Genomic DNA, 21,976 nt, shown 5'->3' on the forward strand with positions numbered 1-21,976 from the left:
ATGTTGCTTTTTTACACTGAGGGCAGTCTGATTGCTTGTTTTCAATCTGTTGGGTGGAGGGTTTGCAGAGGTGGGAGCCCAGAGATGTAAAGCTGGTATGTGTTTTTGTTTTAGGGGTGTTTTATAAAACATGCAGAGTGCCCTTCTTTACTGTCCATCCCATGTGTTCCATAATACAGCTTGGATTTCATGGTTTTTCCATATGCATAGCACATACTGTGCCAGTTTTGAAGGTGCCTTGTGGAGGTCTGCCCATCACCATCACTCCTATTTGGCCTCCTTCCACTTTGGTTTTGCCTGCACATTGCTGCATGTTTTGGCTAAATAACTAGCTGAAATAATAGTTCAATAGTGGCAATAATAATAAAACCTTGGTGGTACCTTTTAACTATATTTTCACTTGGTTACAGTTGGTGTTTTGCAACATGTTTGCCAAACAAGATAAATACGTATGTGTTAAATGAATAAATTATATCCAATCTCAGTTACCACTACTGAAAATTCACATAGAATTAAATTAACATAATTTACATTTCAGATCTGCACGACCACTAAGACTGAAGTTTAAATGGCTTGCAGAACAATCTCCACAAGGTGTCCTATCAAAATGTCTTTTTTTTTCAATCAGAAATTAGGTGGATCAAACTAAGAAGCTGAATTTGATAGGAAAAATGCTTTTCGTGTGTCAGACTATGTGATGGGAGTTATTCGCTTCTGTCGGGCTCAAATCGTGTTCCAGGAACAAGGGGGGAGGGGCGCTGAGAGAAGTTGCATTTATTGTGAAGCGCCTGCCTCCAGCTAACCTAATTTATTAAGGCTGTAGCGACTTCAGATTTTCTCTGATCATAATAGTTTAACAGCGAAATGACTGCATTTCACAGCTGTAATTGCTGGAAACAGCCAGTCGTGCAGAGCTAATATACACTTAAAAAAATAAAACATGAAATTCAGGCTTATGAGTTTCGTTTATTTTAGGGTTGAACGTGGTTCACGTACACACTTGGAAAAAATATATTTTGTCCCAGTGGGTCTAAAGTGCGACACAAAATAAAACACGGATTGACGTTTTATGTGTTTTAAGTAAAATTAATTTATCGGGGGTGTAGCTTTATTACTGTATTCGAAGAAAAACAAAGGTCGAAATTTACGCGGTCCTTTTTCAGGAAATTAAGATTTCCGATGGGACCTGAAGGGAACAGGACAGTGACGCCAATCGCGCGCCGATTGTGAGGGGGTGATTTGGTTTAAGGTGACCAATCAGCGAGAGGAACGTCTTACGAAGACGTGAGTGAAACGGCCCGCCCTTACGTCGGTTCATTGAAGAAGAGGGACGGTCTGAGCTGCGCACCATCCTCCGGAGGAACCATGACATCCAAACTTTGTAAGCTTTTTGTTGGGGGATTGAACGTGGAGACCACCGATGAAGGCCTCCGCAAGTACTTCGAGCAGTATGGTACCCTTAGCGACTGCGTGGTGGTCATGAACCAGCAGCTTGGACGTTCCCGCTGTTTCGGTTTCATCACCTACTCCACGCCGGAGGAGGCCGACGCAGCAATGGCCGCTAAGCCACATGTCGTCGAAGGCAACAACGTGGAGGTGAAAAGGGCCATAGCGCGAGAGGATGCCAACAACCCGGACATACTCGCCAATGTCAAGAAAATCTTCGTCGGCGGCGTGAAAGACCACATCGTTGAGGAGAACCTGACCGAGTACTTCTCGCAATTTGGCGCGGTGGAGAAGGCCGAGATCATCTCCGACAAGCAGACCGGCAGGAAGAGAGGCTTCGGCTTTGTCTTCTTCGAGGATACCGACTCCGCCACCAAAGCGGTCCTGACCAAATACCACACCATCAACGGGAACAAGGTGGAGGTGAAAAAGGCTCTAACCAAGCAGGAAATGTCCACCAGCGGCCGGGGAGGAAGGGGTCGAGGGAGAGGGATGCAGAGTTACGGCGGCGGAAGAGGAGGCGGCGGCGGCAGTTACGGAGGCGGCTACGGCGGTAGTTACGGGGGTGGCTACGGCTACGGCGGGGGCTATAACGGGGGGGATGGCTACGGAGGCTACGGGGGATACGACGAATACGACAGCCAGATGGGTGGCGGGTACAGCAATGGGGACTTTGGGGACGGCTACGGACAGCAGCACTCCAGTTACGGAGCGATGAAGGGGGGCAACTATACTTCTTACCGGAGCGGGGCTCCTTATAACAGGGGTGGTGGATTTAGCAGTGGCTACTAATGGCGCCCTCAAACGATGAGAGATTCATTTCTAATTGAAATGGACTTGATTTACACACACGAGCTACACATGTCCAGGTAGGGGGTGAGAGGTGGTCTTCGAGTTCAATTAAAAAGAAGCAACGCCCATCACCCACACAGCCTGCTTTCTGGATCCCATCCACCCCCCACCAGGACTTCCCTTCTTGTCCTCTTATTCCACACGTTATGGACTTTAATACTAAGAATTGTGAATTATTGAACTGTATTTTGTTATGTTGAATTCTTTAAGTATAATTTTTGTCAGTCACTGCTTCAAATGAGAAAAAATCGATTGTTTGATTTGCAGATCTGTCAGTTTTGCCTGTTTTCACACCATGAACTCAGGGTTTTAGGTAAAGTTTGTGGCAGTGTCCGGCAGCATGGGACTGGATTTCTTCAGCTTCTTGACCCTAAAACTTTTTTCTTTGCTCTCTTTTGTTTATTGTTTTGAGAAATGTCAGGGACTATTTTCACTGTACTCTTGCCCCACTTTCCCGTCCCAGTTTTCTTTTTGTTTTCTTTTTTTGTTTTGCCTAGATTAAAATCCTTTGAAATTCATGTGTTCAGCTCACCCCCTATGTTCTGCTTTTATTAAAGTTTTTAATGTTTTAAAAATCTATCTAATCTCGCAGTCTTAATTCAGATCAACAGAAAGTGCTTTTAAACCCCCCACTTTGGGAACGTTTGGGAACAATTATTTTTATTTCCTTTTTAAATCCTTAAACTCTCCTCTTTAAATTGGGTTCAGGAAACGACCACTAGGAGGTAGTATTGCCTGGAAATCATGGATTTCTGCTACATCGGCCATTTTGGAGGTGGTGAATCACCAAAGCAGTATTTGTTATTCCTATACAACATAAAAAATAAACGAGCATCCTCATTTTGATTAACTGCTTTGTTTTTTTTGTTTTTTTAAGACTTACCAGTTGTCTTTTTATTTTTCCTCCATATTGATCTACAGAAACGCATCGATGACAGGTTTTCACAATATCAGGCTCCTAAAACCCTCACAGATTCAGCCAGCTGATAAATATTTTCACCTGGGAGCAACCAGTATTTAGTGTCCATCAAACAAAGGGGAGAGGTGTTAGGTATTGGCAGATATAGATGAACGTAACCGGCCATGGTGCTAAAGTGTGTACCAAATCCGCTTGTGTAAGGGCTGGATGTCATCAGCAACACCTACATGACCTACAAGATTTTATGGAGGAAAGTAGGTGCACAGGCAAAGGAAGAATAAAGTGAGAGCTCTCACTCTGAACCTGTTTCTGGTTTGGAAAATATCCAAATACTGGGTGTTTTTATATGAAAGTATTTTTCTTTTTAACATTGAGTGTTATAACCTGATGTTGTTACAGCTGTACACTGCATTTTATCACTCCTTTCATGCCTGATTTTTATAAAGCACGTTTAGTAGCATACATTCATTGTTTGACTGAATCATTTTGGCTTTAGATTAAATGGAATGAGAGTTGGAAGAGACCTCGAGCGAACTTAAAACTGAATGCTGGTCTTCTGTTATCAGTTTAGTACATGGAAATGCACATACTCATCACAAACCTGACCTAAGAGGCCTGGAGATGAGAATGTGCATTTCCAGGAAGGAAATCAGAAATAAATGCAGAAAACAGGCCTGGAAAACCTATGATTTTAACGTTTCTGTGCAGCCTTGCCTTGTATCCTGTTTAATATATTTAATGAAAAGTTACACTTCACAAAAGGTTTGAGCGTTAATTTGTAATGCTTGTTTTGCAAAGTATTTTGAGCATAATCTTGCTAGATATAATGCTTGATTTAAACCAGATTAACAGATCCTAATAGAAAATGTAAAATAAAAAACTAAGGAGTAAAAATGATCCCCTGGGGTGTCGAGACTTAAGCACGAGCAGCAGAGAAAGACAAAGTGCCGCTGACACCTTCTCTCTTTGTTATTTAACCACATGTATTGTGCACAAGCGTAGACTCTAAATGCATATTAATGTGAAGCACCTCTCACATGCCAAACATATCAGGCCAAGCTTTGCTTTTCCAGTGTATTTGAGCGTGCCTATGTTCAGCATGCTTCCCAGTGTTTACTCCCTGTAAACTGTATGACAACCTCCCTTCAAAGCCACCCTACAGGGATCTAGGTACAGCTTCCCCAAAGGTCACACAGAGTTCAGTTCTTCAGGCACAGGGTTGCAGGTTTTTTTGTTTTTCACAGGTTACAAATAGGATTTTAAGTCAACTTCAATTCATAGCGAGTGAGATTAGCAATATTAAATGAGGCTAACTGAGAAGACTCCGGTGTATAACTCATAATTATTCCCTTTAGAGTTTGTGAGAGGAGTGCTGTTGACACCAACCCGTTCAGTGTTTTACAACAGCAGAAAAATCTCTGACTCACAGGAAGCCAGAATAAAGCTCCGATCACTGGACAGATGACTGTGAATGTAAAATACTAAGTCAAACAGTGGGTGGAGCTAGAAAGATTTATTATAGAGACGACCATTATTTACACTACGTGCAGAACTTGATATGTAATTTTTTTAACTGTAGTCCAAAGAGTTATTTTTTGAGCCACTTTTATAATTTGCTGAATCCCTTGCAAATAGTGCATAAAAGTGCTAATACAAAAAAAAAAAAGTGTATAAGCATTTTTATTTTAACCTCAACTGATAGAAGAAAGTTCCTCAAGTTATTTTTTGTTATTGCTGAAGTAAACTAAATGCATGTTTGTGCTGTTAAAATAGGAACAATTAACTTATAGAAATAGTTCTGCATACCCCATATCTGAATTATAATCATCCAGCTAATTTAAATTCAAATCAGTTGTGTTTTTAAGATAAGAGAAATTCAAGTTTATCGTGGGAGGAGCATTTAGTAATTTCAGGGAAATGTTGATCCCTGATCCTGTTTTCACTGGAAATGACAACAAAAGACGAATGATACAAAGAAAGAACGATGAACCCTATAACTCTTATGAAATTGTGGTCTTGTTGATAATTCTTGTCATTACTTATTATCTTTCAAAGGTTGGCTTACTGTGTTCTAATACAGTTTGTATAACTATTTTTAAAAATGTGCATAAAAATAAAGGGAGTGAGTCACCATATAAAACCATCTGTGTATGCCAGTCTTGCGGAGTTACTCATCTTTCTAATAGACGATCTGCGTGCAGCCGGCCGCTCGGCGCTCATGCCCGCTGTGTTCTCTGACTCCGGGAGGATGGACGGTGTGTCGTTGGGGTGAGTTGGCTCATCGGTGGGGATTATGTTTTCTAAAGATGGGATTCAGGCTGCTTCTGCATCTGCTGGATGACATTTGAACCTACGCGATGTAGTGGCCAGAAACCCAACACGGACAGCTCGAGAGCTCGCTCACAGCACGCGAACTCGGGGCTAGCTGTGTTGACTAGTTAGCGCCCGTTAGTCAGCTAGCATCACTGGCTGCTCAGCTGATGGCAGCCAACCAAACCAGACTGTAGATAGTTGACTGAAAGTGGGTTGGTTTGTAATTATTTTTAAAGTAGCTTAGAATACGATTTCAGTTGATATCCATGGCTGTCATAAGGTTATATGTTGGTTAGCAATGCTAGGAGCTAGCTAACTTAACCCACAACAAACTTAAAATGAATTGAACAGCTTCCTGTTGGTTTGGTTTTTTTGGACGCATGAAGACAAGCTTACCGTAAGCTGTTAAACAAAAACGAATTACCGGGCAGCTACTGGGACTTTTCAGTGCAGCATCATAAATTCTTCGAAATGCTTGATTATCTGTGGGTGAAGAGACGGCTTGTTTTGAGAGTTAAGATAGCACATCGTACAGTACATGCACGGTGGAGACGGCCAAGCACTGTTTAAATAAACAGCGGTTTTTCTGTCCGACACTATCAGATGTGCTTTCAGCTCGCTGCAGGTCACATTTGCTTGTAAATTAATATCCTAAGGTTTGGGCTGAAGCTTCGGGTCTGCATGCTCTTTCTCCCCCCATTTCCTTGTAAGCATGTGTGAGGGCTTCTTTTTCTGTGCAGTCCCTGTGTAAAAGAAGTTACCAGTAATATGCACATGCCATCTGTGTGGCAGATGTTTGTTAATCTTCCACAGCAAATAGGCACTAATTGCTTAGCTCGTTAAAAGAAATGAAACCCTATATATTGTGGCTGTTTTTACCCTTTTAAAGGATGCACTGACCATAAAATGTATCCAGCTTTAATCCTTAATAAAGGATAGGGTCAAAGAACACCTTTCCTCCAATCATCTTGAATAGAGCAGGTATCCTCAGTTAAATAGACATGCTTGAATGGTTATTTGGTACCTTTGGATTAACGCGAAGATGACATCCATCAGTCTAATGGATCAGCTTTGAGTATACACATACTCATTTTTTTGTAGTTTGCGTCCAAGAAGCCAGACTCTGTTGTTGTTGTTGTTGTTTTGATTGTCTTGAGAAATCCAAACTTTCTACTTAACACTAACCAGTTAACCATTCAAGGATAAAAAGGCACCTAACTCAAGGATGAGCCAGTGTTGTATCTACACAAAGACGTGACACAGGATCTGAGAGATGCATATGAACCTTCAGTTGATCTGTCCACTGTTTGCTGAAGCCTTATCAGAAATGGTCTCATTGGATATGTGGCTGTTCAAAATCTGTTCCTAAGGAAGGGAAATGAGGAGACAAGGCTGAGCTATGCCAAATTACATAAGAACTGGACTGTAGCAACAAGTTTTATGGAGTGAAGAAGCCGTATAAAATTATTTTTGGTTCAGATCATCCATATGTACAGAGGAGGTGAGGGGAGATGTACAACAGTGAGTGTCTACAGTCATCTGTAAAAGATGGTGGAGGCTTTGTTATGGTTTGTGGTTGCCTTTTGTCATCATCGCTATCCGCTGATCCAGACACCGCCTCTTATTTCTTACCAGTCTGGTTGCCACACCGGCCTCACCGCGTCCACCATGTGCCACCGATTCAGAAGAGGACACGGTGAATGGAGGGATGCACACCTTCAACCAGACGCACATGAGGAAAGCGTTTCAGTTGATGAACGACCTGAGGAGGTGCGTAGCTCAAATTGTGGTTTCTACCGTTTCGTTTTAACTTGAGAACGAAGAGGCCGTATCGAGTTTTGTAAGCCAGAAAGGACATGCAAGTCTTCGCTTGTTCACCTGGCTTGTCTGAAAATGTCAGTGCAGCAGTACATGACTTCTGCCTGAACTGAACTGCTGCGTTTTTAAAGAAGCGACTTCAACTGCAAATCACTGTCGAACAGCTACTGGCAAACCTCTTCTGTTGGGTGGGGATGTTTTATTCTGCACATGCATGACAAAAACGACTGTGGGCTTGTTAATTGTGAAATGTGAACCTCAACACAACTGGCCCAGGTTCATGTATTTTACTGTGATATTTCATCAACTGGTGATGAATACCAGAGTTTTTTTACTTCAAAGGTGCCCCTCTTCCCTGGCTCGGCTCTTGAGTGCAGATTTAACTTCACATTTGTACAAAAAACATTTTAATAATTCTGTCTTATATTTTTGACGCAACTCAAATAATCCTTCCAGAACTCTCAATTGACAAAGCAACTGGAATGACCAGAAGCATTAATGCTTATCTGTTGCTCTATTTTGTGTTTATCGTATGTCTGTGACATATTTATGTTCTAATGTCAGTAATTCTTTTAGTCTTTATCGAAAAGTGAGTTAAATTCTCTTTGTTTCAATGCCTTAATCTCATAGTGTTACTGCCACATGTCTGTTTAGATTTACTTTCTAATAAACGTCGTGTTTGTAGGTGTGTAACATTAGGAAATTGAGTGTTTCTGCACAAAAATAATGACGAATCTGAAAATTGCAAGCGATAAAATCAGATGTCTAGTTATGGACATCGTCAGTTGAAGGTTCTCGTACATAACGCCGTCTGTTTGTCCTTCCTCCAGTAAAAAGATGCTGTGTGACGTCCAGCTGGTAGCCGGGAGCGTTGAAGTGCCAGCTCACAGGGTGGTCTTGGCGTCCTGTAGCCCTTACTTCTGTGCCATGTTCACAGGTACATGCACACTATTGTTGGTGCATTGTGTATGATGCTGCACACAGTTGTGTGTATGCTTAGCTGTGTGTGTCTGTGTGTGCGCAGGTGATATGAGTGAGAGTAAAGCTCACCAGGTGGAGATCAGAGAGGTGGACGGTCAGACTCTGAGAAAACTGGTCGACTATATTTACACAGCAGAGATCGAGGTCACAGAGGACAACGTCCAGGTGAGAATCCTAGATTTCCTTCCCGTTTCTGCTCTCTTATGGTGGCTTGTGTGTTCATTTGAAGACTGCTTGTGCTTTAAAACGACTCTTGTATATTAGCAGCAATAACATAATCACCTTTGCTAATAACGCCTAGCCCTGTAAGCTGGTCGTCTCCTCTGTTTAATGGTTAACAGTGGAGAAGTAAACATGGAGCTGCCTGGGGAGCTGCATATTAAAACATCATGTTGTCACACTTTCTTTTTTCACACTTGTTTAACAAGTTAGATAATTATATCAAAGTGGTGCTGCTGCTGCTCCAAGCAAAACGATCGCAGCATAAGTCTGGCTCTTACAAAACATCCTTTGTTTTAAGAAGGAAATTTGTAACTTGCTGCCCTTTTCTTTATCCTGACCTTTGTTTTTGTTCACCAGTTTAAGTACAAGAAAGAATAACTGCATATTAATCCTGTTTGGGGTGGATAAAAGCTTTAATTTTTTTAAACACTGTTGCTAAACTATAAACTAAACACATATTTTGAACTGTCCTTCTTGGGGAAAGTGCCTCTATTTACCTGTTTTAAGACCTAAATTAATTTTAATAAGTGTTGCTCACAAAAGCATTTTAATGATATTATTGTTTTTGTTTCTAATCATAAATGTGTTTCAGACACAGCTGCATAATACCTGAAAGGGATTGTCGTCATTTTAAGTCTTTCCCTTTTATCAGGATGGTCCGATTGGCCGTGTTTGAGGAGCAGATGTTTACTACAGAGGACAAACACAGAGCTTTCTGTGGGGTTTTCTGCTGTGAAAGCACAGCGCTGAGGCTTTGGTTAGCTCGGTGGCATTAACCTGTGGTAGCTGCATTACTTCTCTCACAGCTCAGCTTGATCCAGCTGCAGGCAAGATACTTCCTCTGATTATTAGTGCAGGAAGTGTGCATGGACAAGGCAGGAAATCCTCCAACTGTTAGCAGCGTGCCTCGCTGATTGGCTCTCAGTTTTTTTGTGTGTGTGTGTGTGTGTGTGTGTGTGTGTGTGTGTGTGTGTGTGTGTGTGTGTGTGTGTGTGTGTGTGTGTGTGTGTGTGTGTGTGTGTGTGTGTGTGTGTGTGTGTGTGTGTGTGTGTGTGTGTGTGTGTGTTTGTGTTGACAAAAAAAAAATCTGTCAAAAGTTGGATTTGGACTCTTTTCTTTTCTTGAAAGTCAGGGTTTCTCTGTACTAAAAGTGTTTTTGTTTTGCTTGCAGCCGTGTGTGTTTTGGTGTGTCACAGCTGCTGTAAACAGAGTTTCACTGGGCCTGATGCTGTGTTTTAGAAGATGCAAGGCTTCGGGGCAGCTGTGTACAGGAAACAGAGGACACAGTGACAATACTCATTCAGTGGATGAGTGTGTGTGTCTGAAGAAACAGCGAGGTGTTGAGGCAGGCAGACACTGACCTACTTAAACTAATGAGTAGCTTTGTTAGCATCAGTTTCTCGGCAGTTCCCTAGATGCTTGTCACAAATGTTGAAATGGACAAAAAGCGGCACCCGTAGCCAAAAAAATGAGGGCTGGTCTAGAAAATAGTTTCAAGTGGCCAAGGTCAGTACTGATCGAGCAGTAAGTGTTGCCAGTTGAATGTGTGCAAACTCTTATTTGGTCTTATTAATCTTTTTTCTTTTTCGTCTATCTTTATGTCACAGTGATGAGTTTAGCATAATATCTAGTGTTCTAACAATAAAATCACAATACAAACAAAAGCTGCAGAAGGCGGACTGGAGCCAGATTTTTCAGATAACTCTTTATTTAGGACTTTATTTATATCGTGTTGATAAAAAGCTCTTTTCTAGTTACCTTTATTTGAGCTGCGATAAACAGGGACTCAGTTTGGCGTGCCAAGGAGGGGTGAAAGCGCTCTGCTGTAAAGGATAAGGACTTGCTTTGTTTTTAACACAACAAAAAAAAAGGCAGATTTACAGTGAAGGCTAAGCTTTTCTCCCTAATTGCAGTAAGTTGCAGGATCTTCTTTAGTGGAAAGAGGTACACGTAACTGAAAATGAGTTGCTGCACACCCACTTTTACCTACCAAACAGAAGCAGGTTCAACAGGTTTATATAACAAAATCAATTTCAGGTACTTGAATAATGTTTCCAGTGTTCCTAACTTCAGCAGACATCAAGCTCTTTTTCTTTTTCACTTGTCTCTGCTTTGAGCCTTTGCTCGTACCGAGGCTGCCGTCTTAGTCCTGGCTCTGAGCTCTGGATAGCTTTAGCCTTTGTTAGCCTCAGTTGATGTCAGTGTTCAGCGAGATGAAGGTGATTTTAAGTGTCTGATTAGGTTTGTTGTTTCAAGTGTTTTTGGGGTCGTCGCCATGCGGTGTTGTGTATTCACGCCCAGTGAGAAGCTTTCATGTTGGCGCGTGGCTGTCAGCGTGTATGTGTTGTGCATGCATGAATCGGACTGGCTTGTGATCATATATGAGGTCGACTCTGGTCAGGACCAAGGACTATGGCTATTGGCTGATTATGGTCCCGGGCTGGATTTATTTATTTTTCATTGCTGGTAAAGAAAATAGAGGGATGAAGAATTGCAGAAAATTGTTAAATCCATGATGTTTGTGTTTATAAACTCTAAGTGGCAAGCATAGCTGACATGTTTGTGACCTTTCGTTTTAGAGGCTCTTGCACCAAGTTGAAAGTCTTGCAGGAAGTGGTTTAGTAGCTCCTCATTCAAAGTAGAGATCAAAACCAAATGTGAGTTTCTCTACTTTAAGGAGCTTGCAAAGAAAAGCGTCTGGACTTTTTTAAAGTTGCTTGAAGACGATTCACCTCTCATCCGAGAAGCTTCTTCAGTTCTGTCCGATCCTTAAAGTTAATCCTACTGATAAACTTACCGGGTGTCAGTTTGCTTCCTAACCTGAATGATGCGTTTGAGTTTGTTTGATTAGCTCACTGAATAACAGACCTGCTGTGCTGATGAAGTCTTGAGTTGTGTACACAGGGAATGGCTGTGGAGGTAAACTGCTAACTCAACTTTTTGTGACTTTTTAAAAAAAACAAATATTAGGTACTGCTGCCTGCAGCCAGCCTCCTCCAGCTGATGGATGTGCGTCAGGTTTGTTGCGAATTCCTGCAATCTCAGCTTCATCCCACCAACTGCTTGGGCATCAGAGCCTTTGCTGACCTGCATACATGCACACAGCTTCTCAACCAGGCTCATGCTTACGCTGGTAAGATTTTTGTTTTTTCTTTCTCTATTCGCGCCACATAATCTGTCACTTTGTGAGTTGGCTGATTTATGAGGTGTTTAAAATCTGACACGAGTCTAGGGAATACATTAGGTGTCTTGGACAGCAAAGACAACGAACATGTTTTCATTTAAGCTTCGCTTGCTGGGACAGTGTTTAATGTGTGCTGTGGATGTTTGTGTCTCTCAGAGCAGCATTTTACTGATGTGGTGCAGGGCGAGGAGTTTCTGAGCCTTTCTCTGCAGCAGGTGTGCAGCCTCATCTCCAGCGACAAACTCACCGTGTCAACAGAGGAAAAGGTCAGGCGTCACCATAAAGATAGAGATTTTTATTCTTTTTTTTTTTTTTTTTTTTTTTAAAGATGCTTGAGTGAAAATGAAATCCATAACAGATTTTCACTTCAGTGATCACAAAATCTCTGAAGTAAAGCAGACTTCAGAAAAAGGGACAGTAAAAAAGAGTCATCCCACACTTGCTGTGTATGATGGGCTGAATCTGACAGCAGACGTATATTCCTGGGGATGGCGCATCTGTCTGCAGTTAACCTGTCAAACAGCAAGAGTTTGATGTAGCAGCTGTGTGACATGCTGCTGTCAGAGCACTGACAGCAAAGGTTGATTCAAACATAAACACGGGGAGTTGGACGCTGTCACGCTAACCATGAAGCGCCAAACAAACTGCATCAGCAGACACAGTCATTTAGCTCTGATTTACCTGCTGCAGCTGTTTTGTGAGTGGATTAAATGAAGTGAGTGGATTAACTTCTTGAGGTCATTTTTGTGTATTGTCTCAATTTGACTTTGTTCTTCCATCATGTGAGTGTTCATGCATCATTGAAACAGGGTTCCCCCTCTATTAACCTCTTAGTTGAGAGGAGAAGAACCCAAATTGCAGTTTTTATTGCTTTACATTGTGCAAAAGTCTTGCATCAGCCGTTATTTCTTTATATTTTGCAAGGAAAATTGAAAATGGGTGCAGTGATGGATTGAAATGTGCAATCCTATATAAAAATACAGCATATAAGGCAAAAACAGAACTGGTATAAACACAAAGGAGCTTGACAGTCTGTATTTGCTATGATCACCTTTATTCTTAAACAGCCGGACTCTTAAAGAAATTACTAGAAAGCTTGTCTGAGTTGTCTTCAGGAGTAGTTCTCCAGGCTTTGGATGTTGGTGGCTGCCTTTTTGTTCTGTTGTGTCAAGATGATCCCGCACTGCTTCAGTAATGTTGAGGTTTGGGCTCTGGTTAATCCAGTCCAAATTTAAATTTGGATTCATCACTTCATCAAAACCGCTGCCACTGGTTTTCAGTCCACTTCTCTTCCATGAGAATGGCTTCTTAACAGCCACCCTTCCCCTCACACCATTTCTGACGAGGCTTTAACAAACAACTGGCTCAACAAAAGGGCCAGTTGGGTTTTTGCTGGATTTTGTCTCATTTGTTAAGGACGTAACTTTCAGATAGTGATTTATTTGCTGGTAGTTTTTAGCTCCCAGTTGCCCATTTCTGCTATTTGACTAGTTTCCTCTAATCTTGGAAGTGCATACTGCCACAATAAGTTAGGTTTCCACCTAATAGCACTTTGGTATTTGCCCTACTGGTGGAAAAACACGATTTCTATGCACGTCAAACTGTTATCTTTGGTGTTTTTTTTTCTTTCAAAGATTCAGCTAAAGAAATGGGAACAAATTGTGTTTGCATTTCTGACAGGCTTTCTAGTAATGAATTGTGTAAAGATGCGATTTAAAACAGTTTTTTTTGCTAGGTTGTTTGTTATGTTTAGAGAAAAACTGGTGCATCCCTTGAGTTGGGTGAGTCTTTTTATGCTACCATCGCTGGAGTCCTTTGTGCACAATGTGAGGGGCACGCAGCCCCCCCTTTGCTCTTGTGGAGCTACCCTACAGGCAATCAAGAGATAAATGGGACTGAAGTGGCACAATGAATATGAATGTGGTGTGGCATGAAACTAGTGTCTGCAGCCTCTGTTCTGTCGATTGCTCCCTGGAGCGATCAGTCTTGAAACTTCACGGCATCTACAAAACAGGAAAGTCGTTGGGATTATGAGGTGTCGTGTATTTATACACTGGTAGTCTCACTGTTTCAGTCTCAGCCTGCACATTTCTAACATCCAGCAGCTTCCAAGAAAAATCTGTCACGCCCTCTTAACTTCAAGGGGATGGGATAAAATTGGGCTTGTGTCAACAGGTTTTGTTCCCAGTTTTAAAATTTTTGATCCCAAAAGTTTTCAAACTTTCACACACCCCTGAAAATGTGGAGTACTGATGTAGATAAGCACCTGTAAATACAAAGTGGGGCCAAACAAAGTAACTGAGAGTCTATGTAATAAACTGCTGTGGTCGCTTCTACCTCGGAGCAGTTTCTCCATATCCTTCATATTTTTCCTTGTTCTTAGGTGTTCGAGGCAATGATATCGTGGATCAAACATGATAAACCAGCTCGTCTGGAATACATGCCCAAACTAATGGAGCATGTGAGACTTCCACTGCTTTCCAGAGATTACCTGGTACAGGTAAAACGAATTCTGTTTAAACATTATCGGTCTTTGACCAACAGGGGACGGGGGTTAATCATGGCTTTCAGTCAGCCGTGCCATCAGATATAATTGAATATTCAAAAGAGCTTTTTCAAACCTAAGACTGCTATCGCTCATTATGTGAGCTAAAAATCTCCTCTGGCCAACCCACAACTTTGACCATCACACCAGTGTATCAAGCATTTCCTTCATTATGTTGTCCTTGATTTGATTGTTAATGATTTGCTTGTTTAGTTTCTCAATCCGCTTTACATTTGAGAGCCCCACTGTTAATGTGATATACAATAAATTCAGCTCGTCCCAGTTGGGAATTGCTGCTCTACTAAGATGTTAGACTAGTTTCTGGCCTTTAGGTTGGATAACAAAGTCACTCCCACAGCTACAAATGGTTTTCATCACAGTATGTTAAGAAGAGTTGATGCTGAAATAAATCACTGTTCGTCTTTGTGCAGTACATTAGTCATCGTGTTTGTGGGCCAGCTGCTACAATTAGTGTGCCTACATGCAAATCTTTCAGCAGCACTGATTTTTTTTTTTGCTCAAGTCACACACAAGAAACCGGTTTCCCACGTAATTTTTTTTTTTTTCTCTCGCCTCCCACCTGTAGTGTTCATGTCTCTGCCACTGTTGCCACATTTTAAACAGGTATTGCAACAACAGAGGGACTTGATGAAAGGAGTTATTACATTTAGAAATGCCTCCAGAGACTGAAAGGCTGAGTACTCAACAGAAATCTACTGTGTCTTCATCTTGAATGAAATCTGATCCTTGTTTCAGATTGTAGAGGAAGAAGCTTTGATAAAGAACAACAACACTTGTAAAGATTTCCTCATAGAAGCAATGAAGTATCACCTGTTGCCTGCTGACCAGCGTCACCTCATAAAGACTGATAGGACGCGACCACGAACTCCGATCAGCATCCCAAAGGTACACGCAGAAATGTGCCAAAGCTGAAGGTTTTTAACATAAAATACACGTGTGCGCTTGTATTTTCTTACTGTGGGTCTGTGTGGACGTGCAGGTGATGATTGTAGTGGGTGGTCAGGCTCCCAAAGCCATCCGCAGCGTGGAGTGTTACGACTTCCAGGAAGATCGTTGGTACCAAGTGGCCGATCTGCCCTCTAGACGCTGCCGGGCAGGTTAGTTCATTACTTGGTGTGTCTAGTGACATCTGAAAACAGCGGGTTGGATAACACTGCTGCAAATGCACTTCTGATGGAAAAATAGAAATAATGGCTGCATTTCAATCAGTTTTGGGGACTGTCTGCACTGTTCCCAGGGAATTGTGTACCGCCCAAACCTTATTTCTCACCTCTTATTTCTACATTTGTTTGCAGTGTGTTGGATGCCCTGTACTATGTTGACAGGAATATATGGTCTTATATACCAGGTTAAAATGTATATTATATAGGATCAATTTACGGTGCGTTAATATTTCCTTATTTATCCACTTTTTAAGGTTTACATGTATATTTTTGCAATGCTGGTGGCTTGTGCTGCATTTATGTTCAATGACTAATCTATATACATGTATACCTGTACTAGTTTTGCTTTATCCAGATTACTCAAGCCTACATATGTATGGACCAAAACTACTGACTCTGTAGTAGCAGATAAAACGGCCCCAAAAAGTTCTGTAAACTTATTATGGTTTTGGTTCCTGCACTCCAAAATAGGGCTGTTCGATATGACGATATAAAAACATCTGTCGTTTCATTTTACGCTATCGTTTGTTTCGTGATGTCGCAAAATAAACTGTTCACGGCGATATTTTTCATCATTTTGATGGTCACTGTAGTGGCTGTATTAATTTCTTAAAGTTCTCTCTTTCTCTTATATTTAATATAACCACACTACAAGCGCCTGTTTTTATGCGTTGTGGTTAGCAACAATGACGGTAACACCTTCGCGTGTCTGCTTGTTTATGTTCCACATAAACTTTCACAATAAAGCGGGGTTATATCAGGATATGAGATTTTGGTCATATCGCACAGCCCTACTCCAAAAGCACTGAAAAAAGGAGAAACAATCAGTAGAACAATGCAGCAGACCAGCTGTGGTCTAGTAGAGTCCTATGAAGGAGGTTCAGCAAGGGTGTAACAAAGACTGTTAAAGATACAAGGATTCAAGACAGACTTTGTGCATTTCTGACATGTTGGTTTCTAAACATTCTTGTGGTTTCCTCATAGAAGCAATGACTTTTGGAAACCTGCGTTTAAATTTAACAAGCTATGATCTCATCCCCAAATTCTTTGTCTTGTTTCCCAGGTGTGGTTTCCATGGCGGGCCGAGTGTTTGCGGTTGGAGGTTTCAACAGTTCGCTGCGGGAGCGTACGGTGGACGTGTACGACGGCACAAGAGACCAGTGGAGTGCGGTGTCGAGCATGCAGGAGAGACGCAGCACGCTGGGAGCCGCTGTGCTGGGCGATTTACTGTATGCTGTGGGAGGCTTTAATGGAAGCATAGGTACACATAATGCATGTAGCTATTAATAGCAGTGGGTTTATGCATAATGTGCCTGTTGGTAACTCAAATAAACACATTTTTAAGTTTAGTAAATTTCAGTCGGAATAGATACATTTGTCACATTATTGCAGTTTGAGAACTATCACACATCCAGTTGCTGCTCACAGGGATCTCATTGCACTGCCTTCAATTAATATAAAAATACTGATTATGAACTGTTTATACTGAAGGAAATTAAGGTAAATTTCTATGCAAGTGAAGAAAAATATTTTCCCTTTAGAAAAAAAGTTGTTTTTCCTTGGTATCATCATCTGACTGTTCTCCTCATTTGATACATTTGCTTGTAGTGGCACAGCGCTCTTATGCTCTATTAAACCCCATTAAAACACAGGAGGCAGGAGATCTATTTTCTTCTCACAACACATCTACCAGCTGGGTGTAGAAGGCTCACAGACTGATGTGATAACGCACTCGGTAACCCTTTACCGCAGACCTTCGCTTCCAGTCTTTCCCATTTCTACATCTCTCCCTTCTTTCTTTGCATCTGTGTCTCAGGTTTGTCAACAGTCGAGGTTTACAACTATAAAACCAACGAGTGGACGTACGTCGCCTCCATGAACACCAGACGCAGCAGCGTGGGTGTAGGGGTGGTTGATGGTAAGAGTGACTTGTGTGTCAGCTACCTTTTATGCCATCAGAATGAAAATCCAAGCTTTAAATATGTATATGCTGTTTTTAACCGGTTTGTGTTTATCTGTAGGTAAACTGTACGCAGTAGGGGGTTATGATGGTGCATCACGCCAGTGTCTCAGTACAGTGGAAGAATATGACCCAGTCTCTAATCAGTGGTGCTATGTAGCTGAGATGGGCACACGGCGAAGTGGAGCAGGTACCACACACTGTATCCTGCCTACTGTACATCCACACAGGGAGCAGCATCACAGCTCAACCCTTAGTATTCAGGAAAAATAGAAATTTCCATCAGGGGGATCCAAGCGAATGCTCACATGCTCTGATCATAATGTGTTGTGTAATATCAGTATTAGAAGCATCTAATCATCCCGCTCTATGATGGTGAATTGGCCTTTTTCTAACCATTTAACTGGTAGAAACAGCACCCCCTGGTGGACGCTAACTGCTTTGTAAAAACAATCTGAACAAAATCAGAACTTGTTTTGTTAAAGCTCTTCATTTGTGGTGAATTTGCACTATATTTGGGGTTTTGGAGGATTTCAGTCTCCTGATATTTATTTAAAAAACATTTCTGTCCAGGTGTGGGTGTGTTGGGTGGTCAGCTGTATGCAGCAGGAGGCCATGACGGTCCTCTGGTGAGAAAGAGTGTGGAGGTGTACGACCCACAGACCAACACCTGGAGGCTGGTCTGCGACATGAACATGTGTCGACGAAACGCAGGTCAGACTGCGGTCACAGCATCTATCGATCTATTCATCGTACGCTCTGGCTAAAGCTTTATTTCTCCCTCTGAAAAGCTGATGACTGCCTTTCTTTTTGGTCCTTGAGTTATTTAAATTGTTACTAATAAATAACTATTCAGCTGCCGTTTATGGGTAAGAGAGCCATTTGTTAGATTTACATGTACAAATATTTACAATATTTTCTTGCATGATGTTCAGATTGGCTTTAAGATGTTCATGTACTCTACTGGCCTGTGCTTTAAAGATATTCGATCTGTAAGAGATGACTAAAAACCTTTATTCTCCTGTATTGCTAATAAAACATACGTAAACGTGGTGTACGCTGATTATTTTGTAAATTGGGTCATTTAATGATAAATGGGACAAATTTCCTGTGCTGATCTTTAAAATAAACATGTTACATTGCTCCCCCCCAGGTGTTTGTGCCATTAACGGGCTGCTGTATGTGATCGGTGGAGATGACGGGTCCTGCAATCTGTCCTCTGTAGAGTTTTACAACCCAGCCACAGACAAGTGGAGCCTCATTCCCACCAACATGAGCAATGGACGAAGTTATGCTGGTAGGTCTCCTTGCAGGCAGTATTTCTACAGTACCGGGAGAAATGAACGTGACGGGCTGAACACGTATTACCTGTTTGCAAATCTGCTTTCTCTGATTGGTCGTCTCGTTGTTTCAGGAGTCGCAGTGATTGACAAGCTGTTATGACGGCATCTGCTCCGCATCAGCGAACTGAAGCTCAGCAAGCAATCGGGAAAGCGGAACAAACACGAGACGCCCTCAGTCTTCAGCTAACGTGATCGGAAATGATTTTATTATTATATATATTTTTTTTTAGGGGGGTACATCTGTTTTGTTTTTCTTGTCATTTCAATTCAAGCTGTGTCAGATCCTGTTTGAGGGCAGTGTTGCACTGGATAAGAAGCAGCAGCCACAGGAGAGTGGGCTTTTTCAAATGCTAAGCACACAACCAGCAGCTGTAATAAGACTCAAAGGAAGGAAGTGATCCTAGTGGACCAAATGGAGACGTACGGTTTTCTTTTTTGGAGAATTTCCTGGAGAATTAAAGCTTTGAAACATCAGCTGAGGAAGGAAAAAAGAAACAACTTGACTCGATGGACTGCACGAAGGTTTCAGACTGCTCACAACATCGTTGAGGCGATAATCTCGACGCTCCAATGCTGGCCTGTGATTGGCTGCTGCAGGAACATCATTCACAAGATTATTGTAATCTGGGTGAGCAGTTGAGACCTTTCTTCTTCTTCCTTTTTTAAATTATAGGACTCACCCAGCAACTCTGCTCAACTTTATTCTGAGGAGTTGAGCTGGTTCGCCTCCAAGAATCCTGGACCCGGAGAGCTGCACAGTTAGTGTAAAGAATGTATAAAATATGCAAATTAAGAGTGATATTTAATATTTTTAGGGGCTCTGACCTAGGCCGGTTGATGGGACTTTGCTGTTGTCGACACACTACTGAAGCACTGATCACTTGCACTGACTGACGCAGAGCGGCGGAGCGGACACACCGACCGACCTCTCTCTGACTGACCAACGAACTTGATCGCTCAGCTGTTTCTGATCGCACTCACAGGAGCTTTTACATTCACTTCTTAAAGGCCAATAATTGTAAAAAAACAACAACAACTGTATGCCAGTTTGAATCGTAATCAAAAAAATGCTGGAGATGTTTTTACCGCTTAAGTAAATTAAGAATCGATCGTGTCAAAAATGCACTGTAGTAATTCAGCTGTAATGTGTAAAACATGCAGATTTAACATTTTATTTATTATTATTATTATTATTATTATTATTATTATTTGGTTGACTTTTATCACACAGCATTCATCCGCATCCAAGTCTTAGCATCATAATGTCACTTTGTGCCCCCGTCTGGATGATGGTGGGTGTCTTTTAGATGTAGATGACTGACTGGTGCCATGGCTTTTGATCTGAAGAGAGTTTTATAAAAAAAAAAAGTTTTATGTAACGTCGACTTTTGTAATTTCTGTTTTTGATTTCCCTAAAATCATGACATAATGGTTAACCTTTCAAAGCAGTCTCACAGAGAACTATAAATACTACATAGTTCTTAAAATTTCAGACTTGGAGTGACTTGAATTTGCTCGAGATATATGAATGGATCACTGTGACTATTCCAGTTTGGGGTAGTGATCTGAAGAGCTAGAGCATCAGGACAGCCTTTAACACTTCTACACTGTGTAGTATCGCAAGTGGCTCGAGCCACGTGGTGCATTTAGGAGTCCATGTCACTCAGTGAGGTTAGAGGCTCTTTATTCCTTCATGTCCTCTGCTGTGTTTGAAAGCATTCACCACTTCCTATGTTATAGATCCTCAACGCTGATTAGGTGAAATGTGTGTAAATTTCTTCTTATTTTTCAGGGCACTACTTAAAGCACAGATCGCACGCCGAGTTTTAGACACTTAACTAAAATGGGTGAAACTTTAGAGACATGCACTTGGCAGCAATAAGAGGTGATTTCAGAGCCTCCCATCAGCACTTGAACGCATCACCAAGTATTTTTGCTTTCTTAGATCTTTTCTTCACCTAAAAAATAAAACCTACTCACACTTGCATCTGTCTCGAGCAAATCTAAGTGTTTATTAGCGGACGTTCACATTGCTCTACCAGAAGCATTGGGATTTTTTTTTTTCTAAAAAAACAAAGCTATGATAACAATATGCAGTTTCATGTAGATGGCAAATTAAACCCATTTGGTCATGATTATGGCGATTTTTATCGAAGCTTCAGGTTATAATGATGTTCTTACAGCAGATGTTATATTTTTTAATATAAACTGTGGATGTTGTGACTGAAACGGCTGCTGTTGTGAGTTTGTTAACTGTTCAATGTGTTCATGAAATGAAGCTGAGCTAATGTGCAAGAGGAGCTTAAAACTGACTCTGTGTGGAAATTTAAGGATGTTTTGTATGAAGTGGACTTTGCCTTCTATGGAAAAGTAGTAAGCAGCTGGTATTGAGTGAGCAAGTGCACAGTGGTGGTTTCTAATCAGCCCAAATGCATAACATTTATTGCCACAGTTGATGGTGTCCTGTCTGTCACACCAACCCTCTGCACACCTCCTTCACTAACAGAATCTTTTCGGAGAACTTCCTCCTTCCTGGCAGCTCCATGTTTAACATCCTTAGTCCAATATATCCACTTTCCCACCTCTGCACGTGTCCAAACATTCCAGCCTTGCATCACTAAGTTTGTCTCCAAATCGCTCAACCTTCTTCTGCTGGCTCCCCCCAGCTCTCCAGGCTCTCTACTCTCACAACAGGTTGCAGTTGCCATCTGCAAAACTCATAGGCCAGGGAGATTCCATGATCCCACCCCAACCTTGAACCCGTCTGTCACTACTCGCCACTATCTCATTGTCTTCTTAAATCTCCTGCACCACACTCTCATATTCTCTGCCACTCCGGGCTTTCTAAGATCCTCTATTTGCAACCTATTACCTGTCTGCTCTTGCTCTTGACGAAGGCGGTCGCACTTTTCTCCTCTCCTCCTCTCCCTTAGCTTCCCTGCTTTGCCTCTTATGTCCTTGTCTAGTCTCGTGTTTTTTGTATTACTTTTCTCTGAACAGTCTCTCACAGTCTGTTCTCTAAAACCTAAAAGAGAATTATGGATTTGATCAACTGGTCTCTGAATGCAATTGACACCCCTTCTCAACGAGAAGTCTGGGCTCGGGTGAGCCTGACTGCTGAAGATATCTACCTATTCGGAACCATGGTAACAGGGTTCTGGCGGATCGGAGCTGGCTTGGCCCTGACTTATTAAGGAATTAAGGAAGCG

General features: G+C 41.7%; 2 protein-coding genes across 2 annotated transcripts; both read left to right on the top strand.

Moving 5' to 3' along the window:
• The first annotated feature begins 1,300 nt into the window (after nt 1-1,300).
• LOC146581559 (heterogeneous nuclear ribonucleoprotein A0-like) lies at nt 1,301-2,877 on the top strand. The gene has a single exon (XM_085283844.1). It carries the CDS (start codon nt 1,366-1,368, stop codon nt 2,236-2,238), a length of 873 nt encoding a protein of 290 aa, XP_085139970.1. The 5' UTR covers nt 1,301-1,365; the 3' UTR covers nt 2,239-2,877.
• A 2,489-nt stretch (nt 2,878-5,366) lies between these two features.
• On the top strand, nt 5,367-20,996 carry klhl3 (kelch-like family member 3). The gene is made up of 15 exons (XM_085283818.1): nt 5,367-5,485; nt 7,166-7,300; nt 8,179-8,285; nt 8,373-8,494; nt 11,522-11,684; nt 11,892-12,001; nt 14,119-14,235; nt 15,037-15,186; nt 15,281-15,398; nt 16,528-16,725; nt 17,281-17,382; nt 17,486-17,614; nt 17,998-18,138; nt 18,578-18,721; nt 18,839-20,996. Exons 1-15 carry the CDS (start codon nt 5,436-5,438, stop codon nt 18,865-18,867), a joined length of 1,815 nt encoding a protein of 604 aa, XP_085139944.1. The 5' UTR covers nt 5,367-5,435; the 3' UTR covers nt 18,868-20,996.
• The last annotated feature ends 980 nt before the right edge of the window (nt 20,997-21,976 follow it).

Source organism: Mchenga conophoros, linkage group LG2, assembly GCF_057382185.1.
Source record: "Mchenga conophoros isolate Kocher_MC1m ecotype Shallow Benthic linkage group LG2, M_conophoros_male_GT1.1, whole genome shotgun sequence".
NCBI classification, from domain to species: Eukaryota; Metazoa; Chordata; class Actinopteri; order Cichliformes; family Cichlidae; genus Mchenga; species Mchenga conophoros.